We start from the raw sequence: 15,594 nt of genomic DNA on the forward strand, positions 1-15,594 counted from the left end.
CCTCCTCCTCCTCAAGAGCTGCGCTCCAATTCGGTGTTACAAGGAGTTGTAAACGGCTTTTAGAGCGCAGCTCTTAGGGGCCCGTTTCCGGCTTGAGCGGCGTCGGCGTAACCGCGTGGTGCATTGTAGGTAAATTTCCCCGCTAAATCTAGCGGAAAAATTTCCCCGCTAAATCTAGCGGAAAAATTTCCCCGCTAAATCTAGCGTGAAATTTTCCCCGCTAGATTTAGCGGAAAAAATTCTCCGCTAAATCTAGCGCAAAAAGTTTCCCGCTAAATCTAGCGGAAAAATTTCCCCGCTAAATCTAGCGGAAAAATTTCCCCGCTAAATCTAGCGGAAATATTTCCCCGCTATATCTAGCGGAAAATTTTCCCCGCTAGATTTAGCGGAAAAATTCCCCGCTAGATCTAGCGGAAACATTTCCCCGCTAAATCTAGCGGGAAAAATTCTTCGCTAAACCTAGCGGAAAATTTTCCCCGCTAAATCTAGCGGTAAAATTTCCCCGCTAAATCTAGCGGAAAAATTTCCCCGCTGAATCTAGCGGAAAAATGTTCCCCCTAAATCTAGCGGAACAAATTCCGCGCTAAATCTAGCGGAAAAATTTCCCCGCTAGATATAGCGGAAAGAATTGCCCGCTAAACCTAGCGGAAAAATTTTTCTGGGGGGTCACGTGACCCCCCCCCCGAGGTCACGCGACACCCCCCCCCCCCCCCAACCCCAAGAACACGTGACCCTCAGTACCCTTCCCTCCTCCTCCTCAAGAGCTGCGCTCCAATTCGGTGTTACAGGGAGTTGTAAACGGCTTTCATTTTTTTGTTCACAAACTTTCGCAGCATTTTTAATAAACAAGATATTTTACTTGAAAATGTGCGCATGTGCAATTCTCATATTATTTTAGGCACAGAAACATGGCTGAATAGTGACGTTCCAAGTGAACTGCTTCTTGATTCAGATTTTTCTATATACCGTAAAGATCGTACTCATCGCACAGGAGGAGGCGTTTTGATTGCTATCAAAGGTTTAGAATCTGCTGCTACGACAGTTACTACTAATCTTTAACTTCTATGGGTTGAATCTAAAATATCGTTTCAAAAATTTGTGCTGGGAGTGTGTTATCGCCCCCCCCCCCCCCCCCCCCTCTGGAAGAGACTGTTGATAAACTTGGCACCAGCTTGGAAGAAGTGTTTTTGTCTTATCCTGACAACAATATCATCCTAGCAGGAAATTTCAACTTTCCCGGTATTAACTCGGCGGACAGTTCTCTTGTTCCTTCATGTAGTAACCCCTTAAGGCCCGTTCACACTCTTGCGACCGAGTACGACTGAGAGAGACGAGATCTCTTACAACTTCTTAAATGTTTCTAGAATGAGGGAACACACTGACATTGTGGCGCCATCTATGCGGTGACCCTAGAACTGCATTTCACAAAAGCGAAGGTTTTGCGGGATTTCCGAGGTCAAATGTGCGTAATACCCATAGAAAGGCTCGTTTACAACATTGACAAAAGCTTTTCGAGCCAAAAAAGAAAGGATATTGCGCGAGAAATAAAAAAAAAATATGCCGGACCGCCGAGTTTACACTGCTTCCCAATAGATGGCGCCAGTGTGTTCTCTGGTTTAAGAAGTTTTAAGGAACCCAGGTTTAAGAGGTCGCAAGCAGTCGCAAGAGTGTGAACGGGCCTTTAGAGTGTTTAGAATTTATGCACCTGCTTTCTGCATTTGGACTTCATCAACAAATTGCTCAGCCAACACGTGGCAATTTAACATTAGACTTGTTCTTTATTACTCATCCTGAACATATCTCTTCCATACATTTCCTATCGCCGATTAGTGATCATGCCCTCATGACCATCAATCTTTCACTAAAGGTACCGGACAAAGAGAAGACCTCGAAAATCATTTGGGACTACCCTAAGGCAAATATAGAGGATCTGAATTCCACTCTCGTCCGGGCATTCGCAGACTTCGAAAACTCTTTCAATGACCGTTCAGTCGAGGTCAATTAGACTATTTTCAAGGACACACTGCTTAGCTCCGCGAACCAGTTTATTCTTAAAAAGATACTTACCTCAGACTCATCTCCCCCCTAGTTCTCAGTGAAAATAAAGCGCATTTTAAATAGAAAAAACGTTTATACCGCAAGGCTGTAAAGTTAAACACTGATGAAATATGGCTTCATTTTCACGCGTTTTCCAAAGAGTGCAAGCGCGTAACCCAGTCAGCGAAACATAAGTTTTCTAATGTTGACCTAAAAAAAGGTACTAACTGAAAATGCCAAAAAGTTTTGGTCTATAATTAATCCTACACCCAGGGGCGCCACACTTGTCGACCGTAAATCCACATGATAGCCCATTATCATCCGCGGTAATTGCTTTCAATTTTAACGCGTATTTTGGTGAGATATTTACACGCGAAACTTTTCCACAACCTTGCCTATCTAGCTTCGAAAGCCCAACGGTCATGCAGGATATTTACCTCTGCATAGACGCAATTTCGAATGTTATTGATCGACTCCCTGTGAACTCTTCACCTGGCTGTGACGGAATTAACTCCAGACTCTTAAAAATAACGAAATATACTTCCGCCAAATTTCTGCTCCTTATTTTCGAGCAATTCCTAGCTTTCTCCCAATTGCCGTCTGATTGGCTAAATGCTAACATAGTACCCATCTTCAAACCAGGTAAGCCGAATGAGCTAAAAAATTACAGGCCCATCTCACTGACCAGTGTGTCATGCAAAATTTTAGAGCACATCGTCCTTAGCAGCATAATGTCACATTTCGATAGTAATGTTTTCCCCAATTTTTGTGAATTTTTGTGAATTTGATGTTCCCCCCTTATGTAATGCCTCACATAGAGGCCCTTAAGGTAATAAAATGAAAATGAAATTTTAAAAAAAAATCCGTAGTGCTGAAAGAGAGAGAAAGAGAGAGAGAGAACTACATTATTCATAGAACTCAGGTCCGGGTCGTGCGTCTGTTTATGTCGTGGCGTCTTCGGGGGAGCTCGTGGCTTCGAGCTCCTGGCTTGGTGTCTATAACGATTCTATCTGCTCAGATTCCAGGATACCGTGGAGATATGGGTGGCGAGGGGTGGCCACAATGTGGCTGGGAGTTCCTTAGGTAGGGCGGTCCAACTCCGCCAGGTAAGGGGGGATATGGGAAGGGAGGAGGATGGGGAGGAATAAAAAAGGGGGAGGGAGGCGCGGGGATTGGGTAGCTCTGGGGACGTCCAATGCGTATGTTCGTTGTCTGGGTAAGCTCCACACACTTGATAGTGTGAATGTCCTGGACGTTTGCGAATGTAGTGGTGGAACATGTCACACAATAATGAGTGCGTTTGAGCTTGTCGAATGCAAGTGGCGTAGCGCCGTGAGAGAGTGTAGGATGGTGAGGGAGGCTGACAGCTGTCCGTGCGGCTGGCCCGGAGCCTTGCTCCTCGCTTCTTTCGGTGGTTGGCGCGCTCCTCTTTGTGGTCATAGATTTCGGGCCAGATTGAAGGGTTGCTCGCCGGCTCTGCATCACGAACGAGGGCATGCGCTCGTTAATTGCTTTCTATACACTGATGACCCGGGATCAAATCCAGGACGACGCGGAGTTGAGAGTGTTGGTGCATGTGTGTACTGAGGAGGCCCCGGAGGTGGTGGGGTATGTTGTTGCTGGCGAAGGTACGTAGCGTGTTCTGGCTGTCTATACGTACCGTGATCGTGTGTAGGGTGTGCTGATGCAAGAGAATGGTTTCCGTTATTGCTTGCGCCTCCGCAGCGGTGGGAGTGGGAACGTTTCTGTGATGTTTTACGACATGATCTTTTGATCCGACCGTGGCAGTCGTTGTGATCTCGTCCGTGTGCCTGGTGTCGGTGTACTGTGACCTCCATATTCCTGGGGATGGGTTGTACGGTAAGACGGGGCATACTGTCCCAGGGAGGAGGACTTTAGGGGAGGGGGAGGTGTTTTGTGGGATAGCCGAGGTTTACCAGGATTGCCTTGCATTGTTGTGAAGTGGTGAGGCGATGATGCTGGACCTCGTGGTGGGCTGTCGCTTTTATTCCTGCATACTGTGGAGAGTGACGTCTGCGAGCGAAAAGTAGGGTGCGTAGTTGGGGACCACCAGTTTGGTTCGGAGACATTTGCGTAGCGCCGTTTCTATTACCTCGATTTGCGTTTTGGTGAGGTGTAGGTATAGGTATGCGCACATGATGCGGGTGTGTACGCTGGCTTCGGCGAATTTCCGCAGCACATGTTCTTTGAGGCCGTGTTTGTGGCGAGGGACTCAAGTAAGCATGTGGTGAATTTGATGAATTCGTTTCACTATGTTGGTAGTCCACTTCGTACTGCGGCCGTTTCGCTGCCAGATGAATCCGAGTATGCGAATGTGGGACTTGCGGGGGATGGATTCCCCGTTTACGTGGAGTGTTATAAGACCTGTATTTGTCAGCCTTCTTGTGGTTGTGGGTGAGGACGACCGTGAACTCCGATTTCTCTGGGCACACTAGAGGGCGATGGACTGCGCGTGTTCATGCATAATGTTCAGCCCCCTCTGGATGATCCCTTCTTGCGTGCCGGGCTTGCCTATTGTGCTCCAAAGCGTGTTGTAGTCCGCGTAAATTGCATGACTTAAGGCCCGTTCACGCTGTTGCGACCGAGTTAGACCGAGAGAGACCAGACCGGTTTTTAAGCCTCTTGCGACTTTTTAGGACCAGCTAGCTCCGCTGCATCGCATCCAGTCTTAAGAAGTCGCAAAATGCTTAAAACCGGTCTGGTCTCTCTCGGTCGAAGTCGGACGCAAGAGTGTGAACGGCCCTTGAGGTGCTGGCCTTGCGATAGCCTGAAAGGGAGATTCCTCATAACCAAGTTGAACAGGGCGAAAGAAAGGATTGAGACTTGCGGCGTAACTCACGTGAGGGGATGAGGCTTGCAAGGTGTGCAGTCAAGATCAATGAAGCGGATTGTTCTTTGTGAGGGAAGCTTTGGATGTAGAGGAATAGCTAAAGCCTGGTTGTATCTCTCGGAGGTGGCTGAGGATTGCCTCGTGAGTGACATTGCCGAAGGCTTTCTTGATATTTACTCCTGCTATTGTTCGGAGTTGTGCAGTGCTGGGGACATCGTAGTCCTTTCCCGGATACGTTTTGCGACGTCCTGTGTGCTGACATGCTTGCGGGAGCCGACGAGTGTTATGGCGAGCTATTGAGCGTTCTTCAGGTGCCATTCTAAGCGTGTAAGGACCAACATTTCCATTTATTTTCCCACGCACGATGTCATGGAAATAGGCCGGAGGTTGGCAGGCGTATACTCGGAAATTTGCTAGGTATGGGATGGAGGACCACATGAGCTTCTTTCCATGCCGGTTGGAGTTCTCCTGTGGTTCATACCTGATTAATGCGGTCGAGTAATTCGTCTTGCTGGTTGCTGGGTAGGTTGCGGAGCATGCCATATGTTATTTTGTCCAGTCCCGGTGCTGTGTTCCCATTAAGGTGCATAAGGGCCTTGGAGAGTTCTGCATGTGTGAAATTCGAATTGATGCTGGTGTCTTCATCTGGGGGTTGTGTATCTAGATAGTCGATTGACGTCAAAAGTTGAGGGTTGGGGAGTAAAATATGTTTCGGATCTTTTCGATCAAGTCGTCAGGGGAGACGCCCCGGGTGAGTTGCAGCTTCTGAATCGTGTGACGGGCTTTGTTTTGTCAGAAGAGTGCCGGAACAGTTGCCAGACGCGGGCCCTGTAAAGCAGTTCATTGAGATTGTCACAGATTTAAAGCCACCTTTCTCTGTCCAGCTTCTCAGCGTATTCCTGACTTTCCTGTGTCAGCTCGCAGATGCGAGTCTCTAGGTTGCGGTTTTGTTCATTCCGGCGCCATCGTTTAATCAGGCTGCGTCGTTTGGTCCAGAGTGTGAAAAGGTGCTGATCCACTTGTGGGTGGTCATCGGTGTGAGTGATGTACCTGGTATGTTTATTAACCGTATTTACAATATGGGAACTCCACTCATCGGCGCGAAGGGGGCTCGTTTCCGTGTCCTCGAGCTCTATCCGGGCTTGATACCAGTTTGTGATACGTATAGTGTTACGGCTTCCTATCGGAAGCCGAGGATGCTTGCCGATAGTTAGGCAAATTTCGAGGACGCGGTGGTCGCTCCCAACGGTGTCGGCGGTAGTTTCCCATGTCGCCAGGAGGGGGCCAAGGATCCACTCGAGATCTGGGGACGTGTCTGGTTCTTTAGCTGTGCCTTGCCTAGTGGTGTGTGTAATGTCGTTAAGGCCCATACGCACATTCGCGTTTGAACGCGTTTGAGTGCGTTGCGGAGTCCTTGCGGCCAGACGCGGCCGCTTGCGGAGCGACGCGCGCCTCCCCGCAACGCTCGGTAGCGCGACGCAAGCGAGTAGAGACTTGTTCAACTTTCCGAAGCGTTGCGGTGCGTTCGGGTGCGTTCGACCAATCAGAGGCCGAAAGAGGAGAGGGGGTGACGTGTTCGCTCGCCCCACCCGGCCGACTCGGCGAGATGTATCCGGTTCGCCGGTCGCAGTGCTTGCTTTTTCGTTTTGGGGAGCGGTGGGGGACTGTATTTTCCAAGGCTGCGATGGTTCAAGCTTGACAAAACGTCGGGGAAGCCGGCGAGATTGTCCCAAAATCGAACACTTGGACGCTGTCGCTGTGCGCCGCCATGTTGCCGTGGATTTCTCTTACTATTGGTGAGCCGCTTGCCGCTACGGAGCACAACTGTGCGTACAAGTTTGGCGCAAGCGCTCTTCGCAACGCAACGCGTCCGCTTGCCGCTACGGAGCGCACCGCCCTCAAACGCGAATGTGCGTATGGGCCTTTAAGGAGAGTGAAGTGGTCGAGGCCAGCGATTATATGCAGTTTGCAACTTGTTCTATTATAACCCTATGAGGCGTGTGAAGTGTCGTTTCCTGTTGCCGCTTGCTTCCTATGAAAGTGTCGATTTTGGGGAAGGCCGAGTTGAGTTGCTTGGGCATCCAGTAGCTGTTGATGACGTGTAGCCTGTGGCTGCCGACGAGCGTACAGGTGACTACATGCTCTCTAAAATGAGAATTGATGTGCGCTGTGTCTGCTTGCATAGTGGTGAGGTCTTTCTTGATGTAGGTAACCGTCATGGTGGGAGTGATGGCCTCTTGCGTGCCCTTACGACGTTGTTGTATGCTCGGCTGCGTCTACATGTCGTAGCCCAACAGTGGGCAGGCACCGTTAGTACCTTGCAGCACAGGGATGTCTGGGTGCTTGCGGGTAAGGGCCATGTGTTGGAGCAGGTGGCTGAACTTCTCGCAAAGGCCTCAACAGTTCCACTGCCAAATTAAGAGGCAGGAGGGGCTTGATGTCGCTCTCTGTATTGTTTATTGTGTGCTATTTAGCTTGCACCGCTTCAGGTGTGGTAATGGAAGACCGTTTATGCGGGTAACGTTCTTATTCGATTGCGGAAAAGCGGGTGGTGATTTTTTGGAGCTACATTACTATAGGAGCTATGCTCCCTTGTAATATAGGTGCGATAAGTTGTTGCAGGAGGTTAGGGAAGATTATATTGATTATTTATGTTATCATTTGTTGTATTTCATGGCAAGAGATGGGTAGGAGTGAGGGTGGGGCGGGGTCACTATGATGGTGGAATTGAAGAGTGGGGTTTTTGGCGATGGGAGTTGGAGGTGTGGGAACTGGTCCGCTCGCCTGGGCCGGGGGGGGGGGGGGGGGGGGGGGGGGGGGGGGGGCCGGCTTGGGGACCGCCTGTTTTTTATGTGGTGGTTGCGGTGCGAACGTCCATGGTGGCGGTACCGCGTCTCTTCGCGTTGTCAAGTTCTCGTTTGGCGGCTTGAGGTGACTCTGGCGGTGGCCGTCCTCTGGCGGTGGCAGCCCTCGTAAGCTGCCCTTGCGTAGTTGGCTGCGGGCGCGACGGGTTGCAGCGGTCTTTTTGCGACTGTGGCTGCGGCTGTGGCTGCGGCTGCGGCTAGAGGACGTGTAAAGGTGGGCGAAGCGATTTGCCGTAGGAAGTGCGGGCCACACGTTGATGTCCCAGACCAGTGGCGGGGGTGGTTGCCGGACACGAGCTTTACGATGGAGAGTTTGTGTCTTCTCCCGAATGACTTGATTGGCTGCTTCTCGGGCAGGGCAGAAGGGGTCTGTGGCTGGGTGTTCCCTGTGACAGTTTTGGCATTTGAGCTGACAATCCTGTTGGGTTTCCGCAGGATTTTGATTTGGGGGAAATCGTTTGCCGCATCTAGAGCAACGTACATACTCGTTGCGGTTCAGGCCCACGTCCGCGCGATGTTGTAGGTTCAGGCAATGGAGGCACTGTTGGCTTTGCGGGCGTGCTGGATAGAGACGGAGGATGCCGGAGCACAGGACGGCGTACTTTGGTAGTGTGGGGGGCCCTCCATGATGAATAGCAAGGTCTTCGATTGTCCTAGGCGCCGGAAGCTAATCAGTTTTCGCCCTTGAATACGTAGTTCGGCTCGAATGAGGTCGTCTGTGAAGTTCAGTGGCACCCCGTGGATCACACCCCTGGCATTGGACGGATCATTGGCCACGTAGGAGCTTGTATCGTGCGTCTTCCCGTACATGATGATTTGCTTGAGTGCGAGGAGTTTTTGAGTTGTCGATGCTTGGTATGGTGTCGACTGCTATTAGTAGGTTCTGCGGCGTTCTCATCTTGATGTATGTTTCGGAAAGTTCTTGCTTTGTAAGACCTATAGCATCTCAGGTAGGCGAATTCAAAGGTGGTGCGGTTGGTGTTGTCAGTGAGTTTCATTACGACCGTCGTCGGATAGTCTTGTCGGGGCGCCGGTGATGCGTACTTTCAGTCGCGTTGATCACCGGAGGTTGTGGGATTTTTGCTAGCTACCAACTAACACAGGTACCGATAGAGTAACCAAAGGATTGTCTCAACAGCGGCGATATCTCAAAGGAGACGTCAAACCTAGTAGCCCGCGGTCCCCACATCTCCGCGGCAATGTAGACGAACGTTTAGGGCTACATTACCGCGGGTCGGTTCGATTAATTACCTCCGTCGGTGCCAATGATCGTCTACCTTGTCTCACTCTCTCGAATATAGCGGAAGAGAAGACACACGTACCAGAGTAAGGACAGAGTCCAAGAGCATTTATTAACATACTCTTTTAAACGAACTACAATGTCCCCATCCAAAATGCCCCCCGCGCCGGCAAGGTAAGAAAAGGTCCTTACCTGGCCAGACGCGGGGGTTCCGGAGGGCCGAGACCGGGGAAGCATCGGAGAAGTCGCCGACGCACGTCCTATCTCTTTCGCGGTCACCCGGACGAGTCCCCTTTCCCGAAAGCGGGAAAACAAGAGGCGAAACCTCCTCGCCTGTCGGCAGTGATTCGCATCCGAGCGGGGAGACGGAAGAGGTGCCCCCGGGAGAGAGTGAGAGGAGGGCCCCCCAAGCCAGGCGGCCCTCCGCCTCACGAACAGGTCGGAGCTCACGGCGAAGAAGGCCGAGCGTTCCGACCCGCGGCCGTTATCGCAGCCATCGGGGAAGGGAGACCAGAGGAATCCCCACATCCCCCCCTCCTTAAAACGGTAGGTGGGTCTCAATAAAGAATAAAGGAGGCCCACCTGCTCTCATAAAATAATATATCTCTCAGCATCCCCAACAAATACACGCGACACCCCCCGCGCGTCTTCACAGTGTCCGTCGTCAACAGCTCAGGCACCAGGCCGAAAAAAGGAAAGTTCCAGTTCCAAGCACTTGACAGTCGCCGCCACAGCACGGCAGAGCATCACAGGCACCGCGCTGACGCCGCTGGACCCAGGTGTCGTGGTACGAGCTGGCCTGCAGTGGGGGGCAGCCAGGCGGTCGTGAAGGCGGCAGCACCAAAAAAGACCAACGACCGCCGCCCACCAGCGGAGACCAGCTGGGGAAGTCCCAGACACGCCGCCCGGGGGGTTCGGCGCCATCTCGGCCGCAGTGGGCTGGTGAAGGGGGGTGGACGACCTCAAAGCAGACCTGCGAAGTCGAAATGCGCCAGCAGCCAACACGCCCAGAGCCGGCCGTAGACCTCCCGAAAGGGAAGAAAGGGCGCCGCAACGTCCAAACGAGGGGGCGCGCGCAACCGACGCTCGCCTGCCTCGGGCCGCAAAGGCGGCAGAAACGGGCAGGGGCAAACGACAAACAAAAACCACAAAAAAGGTGGCCAGTTTGTCAACGGTGACAGGAAGGCGCTCAGTTGGGAAACGGACCCGACGAGCGGTCAGAGGACATATGCAAGAAACACGCTTCGACACCGGAAGAAGCCATAAAAAGGGGCCCCTCTGTTCGAAACGCGTCCAGATACCAAGCAAACTAAATGAGTTCGCTTCATGTGGGCACCGGGGAGAGAGCTTCTAGGAAAAAAAAACCGAGTTCTCAATCCTTTGCGCAGGCAGCTAACACAGAGGCTGCCTACAATACCCGGTTTTATAGTTACCGGAAGAGTCCGTTGACTATAAGTGGCCAAAAACAGATAACAGTCTGCAGCTGGCCCGTCTTCTGAAGTCGAGGTAAAGGGATACGGGGACTTCGAAGGGGCGGATAGAAAGAAACCGCCATGCATGCGCGTCTGCGAGCGGGGAAGATGCAAGTTCCCGCGCAAAATAGCCGCCATCTTGCTCCCCACGGAGGAAGACAAAAGGGGCCGCAGCTCACACGCTCAAACCTGCCAGCTTTGCCAAATTTTTGAGCTAGCTAGCTTACCGAGGCTAGAAAAACATGTCTTGCACTCGATACGGCTTGATCAAGGGCTCACAACGGTGTGGACCCTTCTTTTGAGGCAAGACCAGGTTTCAGAGCACCGTAACTCCTAAGAGTCTTAGAGTCGCTCTTCCACCTGGATCACGCGAGTCTGACAGATATCGCCAAAGGACGCTCTGACTACATGGCGCCCGGGGTTCAGAGCAACATAACCTCCGAAAGTCTTAGAGTCACTCGTCCACCCAGATACTGTTACAGTGCGCCTCAGACCGCGTAGCGCCACCACCATGAACGCAAAACTAGTGTCGTTCTTGGAAAACAACAACAGGCTGCAGGAGTACGTTGGCATCAAGCAGAAACGAATCTTTCCCGAAGAAAACCCTCCGCGCCCACTGCAATACCAGCAGTGAATCCAGCGCGCGCGTCAACAGTATGCAAACTGCTTCTCGACGCCGACGGTTACGCGGCCCGGCTCCCGGAGCCCGTCAGTAGCAGTACCAGCTACTTATCGACGTTATTGGCAGGCGTACCGTCCGACTCTAAATGAGTGTCCGCGACTACTCCGAGTCAAAGAAAACGCGAATATTTACATTCCCAGATTGCACTGCTGATCCTTCGTTACTCTTTTCTGCAAAGCCGCGCTCCCTGCCGGACACAAAAGTCTACCCTGTTCTCAAAAACATCATCGAAACTTCTATATACATTTTCCTTTGAGGACAAGTTGTTGGTGGCGCGCAAGGAACCCAAATACACACAGGTGAAGGATTCGCCTCAAGCATGGAGAACAAAGGGTCTCCCGCAACAACGAATGTTGCTTGACGCACGCTAATTCAAAACAGGAACGCGCGTACGAATCACACTGCGCTCGCTCAAAGGAGCGGCACTGCGGGTTGCCGACTCGGCATTAATCGCTCAACCATAAGTGGCGAGATCAGGACGCTCATGGTACGGGGCGATCAAAGGCAAGGAATTGCTGGCAAAGGCCGGACAAGGGGACGGAGGCCAGGAGCCACGACCACGATAAAGGAAGTCGTGGCCCCACGTTGGGCGCCATTTTATGTGGGATTTTTGCTAGCTACCAACTAACACAGGTACCGATAGAGTAACCAAAGGATTGTCTCAACAGCGGCGATATCTCAAAGGAGACGTCAAACCTAGTAGCCCGCGGTCCCCACATCTCCGCGGCAATGTAGACGAACGTTTAGGGCTACATTACCGCGGGTCGGTTCGATTAATTACCTCCGTCGGTGCCAATGATCGTCTACCTTGTCTCACTCTCTCGAATATAGCGGAAGAGAAGACACACGTACCAGAGTAAGGACAGAGTCCAAGAGCATTTATTAACATACTCTTTTAAACGAACTACAATGTCCCCATCCAAAATGCCCCCCGCGCCGGCAAGGTAAGAAAAGGTCCTTACCTGGCCAGACGCGGGGTTCCGGAGGGCCGAGACCGGGGAAGCATCGGAGAAGTCGCCGACGCACGTCCTATCTCTTTCGCGGTCACCCGGACGAGTCCCCTTTCCCGAAAGCGGGAAAACAAGAGGCGAAACCTCCTCGCCTGTCGGCAGTGATTCGCATCCGAGCGGGGAGACGGAAGAGGTGCCCCCGGGAGAGAGTGAGAGGAGGGCCCCCCAAGCCAGGCGGCCCTCCGCCTCACGAACAGGTCGGAGCTCACGGCGAAGAAGGCCGAGCGTTCCGACCCGCGGCCGTTATCGCAGCCATCGGGGAAGGGAGACCAGAGGAATCCCCACAAGGTATCCCCGGCTTGCCGGGACGTAGCCATTTGAGTGGGAGACGAGGTAGGTGCGGGCGGCAGCTGCCACCGCAGCGGCGGTCGCGCTAAGCCTGGTTAAGTGGCAACCAGGCCTAGCGTAGCACGCCCGGAGGGACGCCTCTTCGAACGTTTGTCATCTGAAAACTAGGTTTCGGAACTCCGGGTTTTGGGGGGTTTTTTTCTCGCGATGTCGGAGACGATTTCTGACTGCTGTGTGGACGTGTGATGATTTCAGAGGTCGGAACCGGGGTGTACAGTGAATTATGTTAACGCGTCCATTCATTTCGAGCACTTCATCTTTCCTGAATGAGATGGCGTCATCAGAGAAGGCCCAGATTGGATACGACGATTGTGTCAACGTTCGGCTCAAACTTGACTCAAAGCTGAGCGCTGACGCAGCACTCGTTTCCAATTTGTGTCCAGCGTTGGCCTTGGCTGATTACGCCATCTCATTGTGCACTACGGCCTTGCTATCTAGGAGGTGTTGCACGGCGGCTCAACCCCTATGGCTCCGCGCCCGCTGTGCGCGTGACTTTGCCAAAAACAAAGTGGCTCGTTTTGACGAAAACCCGGCGGCGTCTGTCAGTTTGTTAGCGCCGGAGAGAGGAGGAAGGGTCGACGCGTGCTGACGTCAGCGCGTCGAACCAATGGGAGCGTGCACGCGCCACCCTCTCCCCCTCCTTCTCAATCCCTTTTCGGCGCAAGACACCGCCGGGTTTTCGTCAAAACGAGCGTTCTAATGCTAAAGCATTAAAACGAAATATTCCCACCTGTTAAAAACCTCTCTGAAGAGCGGATCGATCCAAGCCATCTGCTTGGTGATATCATCCAGCAAGGTCTCCAGAATGGCAACATTGGAAGCGGTGTCGTCGTCGTCCAGCGTGATCGACTTGTGGACCTTGTCGAGCTCAGTCAAGAGCTTGGCGTTGAGCTTTCTCTCGGCTTCGTCGAAGTATAAAAATGAAGCCATTGCTGACTATCCCATGGACTTGGATGGTTGTTCCGTTTGAACCACTGCATAAAGTCATAATGATACTTTCAACGCGCACCCCATTTTTTTTCTTTTTTTTTTTTTTTTTACAGAGAACTCCCGTTTAAACGGCGCTCCTTCTTTCCGATTGGTCGAGGCAAGTATAAATATATAGAGGGGGCAACCCGCGTGAGGCAGCCTTCCTTGGCATTATTAGATGGTGAAGTCCTGTTCCCTTGTTATCATCTACGGTCACCGACTTATCTCAGCTAAGAGTGCGCCGTGACGAAGCTGAGGGCAGAAATCGCCGATACAGCCTTCTTTTCTTTTTTTTTTTTTTCGCTTCCGCGATGCTGATAAAGAGACTTGGGCTCAATCGAAAATAAGGACAATTAAACAACGAAGTCGTGTACGTGTCTTCATTGCAATCATATGCAAATCGTATAGATGTCGGGAATGAAATTCGCAAGAAATAGTGTAAGAAGAAAGAAAAAAAGGGGACAGGACAACGTCTCAAACTCAGCTCAACAGAAAACTCAGCTCAGGACAACCTCTCAAACTCAACTCAGCTGAGTTTGAGACGTTGTCATGTCCCCTTTTTTTCTTTCTTCTTACACTATTTCTTGCGAATTTCATTCCCAGTCTCGGAATTTTGCATCATGACCAACATACACCAGCCCGCCTGCACCTTGACATCCTTTTTTTTTTTTTTTTTTTTTTTTTGTAATTGCTTTGGAGGTTTATTTTCTGGGGTGGAAGAAACACCGAGCAAAAAGCGAAGAAGCTGACGCAACTTGAGGTCGAGGAGCGTTCTACCATACCAGTTGCGTCGGAAGAGGAAAAATGTGTGTGGGGGGGGGGGGGCGGGGGGGGGCGGGGGGGGGGGGGCGGGGGGGGGGGGCGGGGGGAGCTCCAGTCTCTCCCCTTCCCCCTTCCCAGATATTTCGGACTGTTAAAGAAAACAATACGGGGAAAGAGGGCATGGTCGAGCTTATTTTAGTCTGAAATTATTTATGCATATGTATAGCTACTGTCGCTCTTCACTGCAAAAAAGATCGCGTAGATGGTCATTGTTAAGGCCGGTTCTCACATGCAGCGAAGCGCTGATGTAACGCTGCTCACGTCCCGTCAGGTATTTATCGTATGCCTTGAGCAACAGTTTGGACGGTGCGATACAAAGCTGGTGAACGCTCCCGTCGGCACGTGCTTAGCACGAGGTCAGCGCTATGCTTGTAGCGCTCCGCTGCATGTGTGAACAGGCCTTTAGAAACTCGTTGTCAGGAGGCACTACTCGTCACATGCTCGGTGGCTCGAAAGTTCAAAGCTATGTCTTTTCGACCTAAATAACTGTGCCATTGGTAAAAAATAATCAATAAATAAACATGACAATAAATTTAAAAAATAAAAAGTTGGAGAGAAAAAAAAACTATCAAGAATCCGCCGGAAATGTTGCCTTCTTGCATATTGAGAGGCCCAAAACTATGAAACAAGTTTCTCCTACCAAAATGTGTAGAGGCCAAAAAAAAAACACGTCCCAAAAACGTAAAATGAGAAAAAAAAACTTTTTTTTATGACGTGCTGAACTTGAACAATTTTAGAAATCTTCCCCCATGAGTTAATTTATTCCTCAACGTGAGAAAAACAATAAAAGCATTATTTTGTATTCTGCAGATGGTAATGATATATACTGTCTCTGGTGTTAATTTAAATGCGATACCTCTAACAATGCAGGCGAAAAAAATTACCAAGTTTAGGGCATAATTGCCCGTAGGTACATGTTTGGATATTTCTTCGAAACTCGTCTTGAACAACAATAATCATATCTTAAGACTACACTTACCTAGGTTATACAGAGATCATTCTTAAAAAGTTAAACATCTCTACCATAAATATCTTCGGCTATAGCGCGCTTCAAATATGGCACAAATGACAATTGTCAAAAACCCGTCGTCGTTCCTCGCTCCTTCGGGAATCTATTTTTCTAAAACCAAGCATGCCAGATGATTGAAATTAACGGCATTGTCTTTCGCAAGGAATGCGTCACCCCATGTAAAATTGCAGAAAAAAAAAATTACAAATGTATACCTCACGGCTTGAATCCAAATAAAACCGCCCGCCGGCCTTTCGAAGTTCGACGAGCTTCGAACTTTTACCCTAAAA

The 15,594-nt window shown here is 50.9% G+C and overlaps 1 protein-coding gene across 1 annotated transcript in view; it reads right to left on the reverse strand.

Moving 5' to 3' along the window:
• Window positions 1-13,476, reverse strand: part of LOC115310656 (cyclic GMP-AMP synthase) — a 34,966-nt gene extending 21,490 nt beyond the window's left edge. The window contains exon 1 of the mRNA XM_042287090.1: window positions 13,235-13,476. Within this exon, the coding sequence (XP_042143024.1) occupies window positions 13,235-13,434 (200 nt within the window). The 5' untranslated portion in view covers window positions 13,435-13,476. The remainder of the gene's footprint in view (window positions 1-13,234) is intronic.
• Between the last annotated feature and the right edge of the window lie 2,118 nt (window positions 13,477-15,594).

The sequence above is a fragment of the Ixodes scapularis genome, unplaced genomic scaffold (assembly GCF_016920785.2).
Source record: "Ixodes scapularis isolate PalLabHiFi unplaced genomic scaffold, ASM1692078v2 PGA_scaffold8__174_contigs__length_109621045, whole genome shotgun sequence".
Classification (NCBI taxonomy): Eukaryota; Metazoa; Arthropoda; class Arachnida; order Ixodida; family Ixodidae; genus Ixodes; species Ixodes scapularis.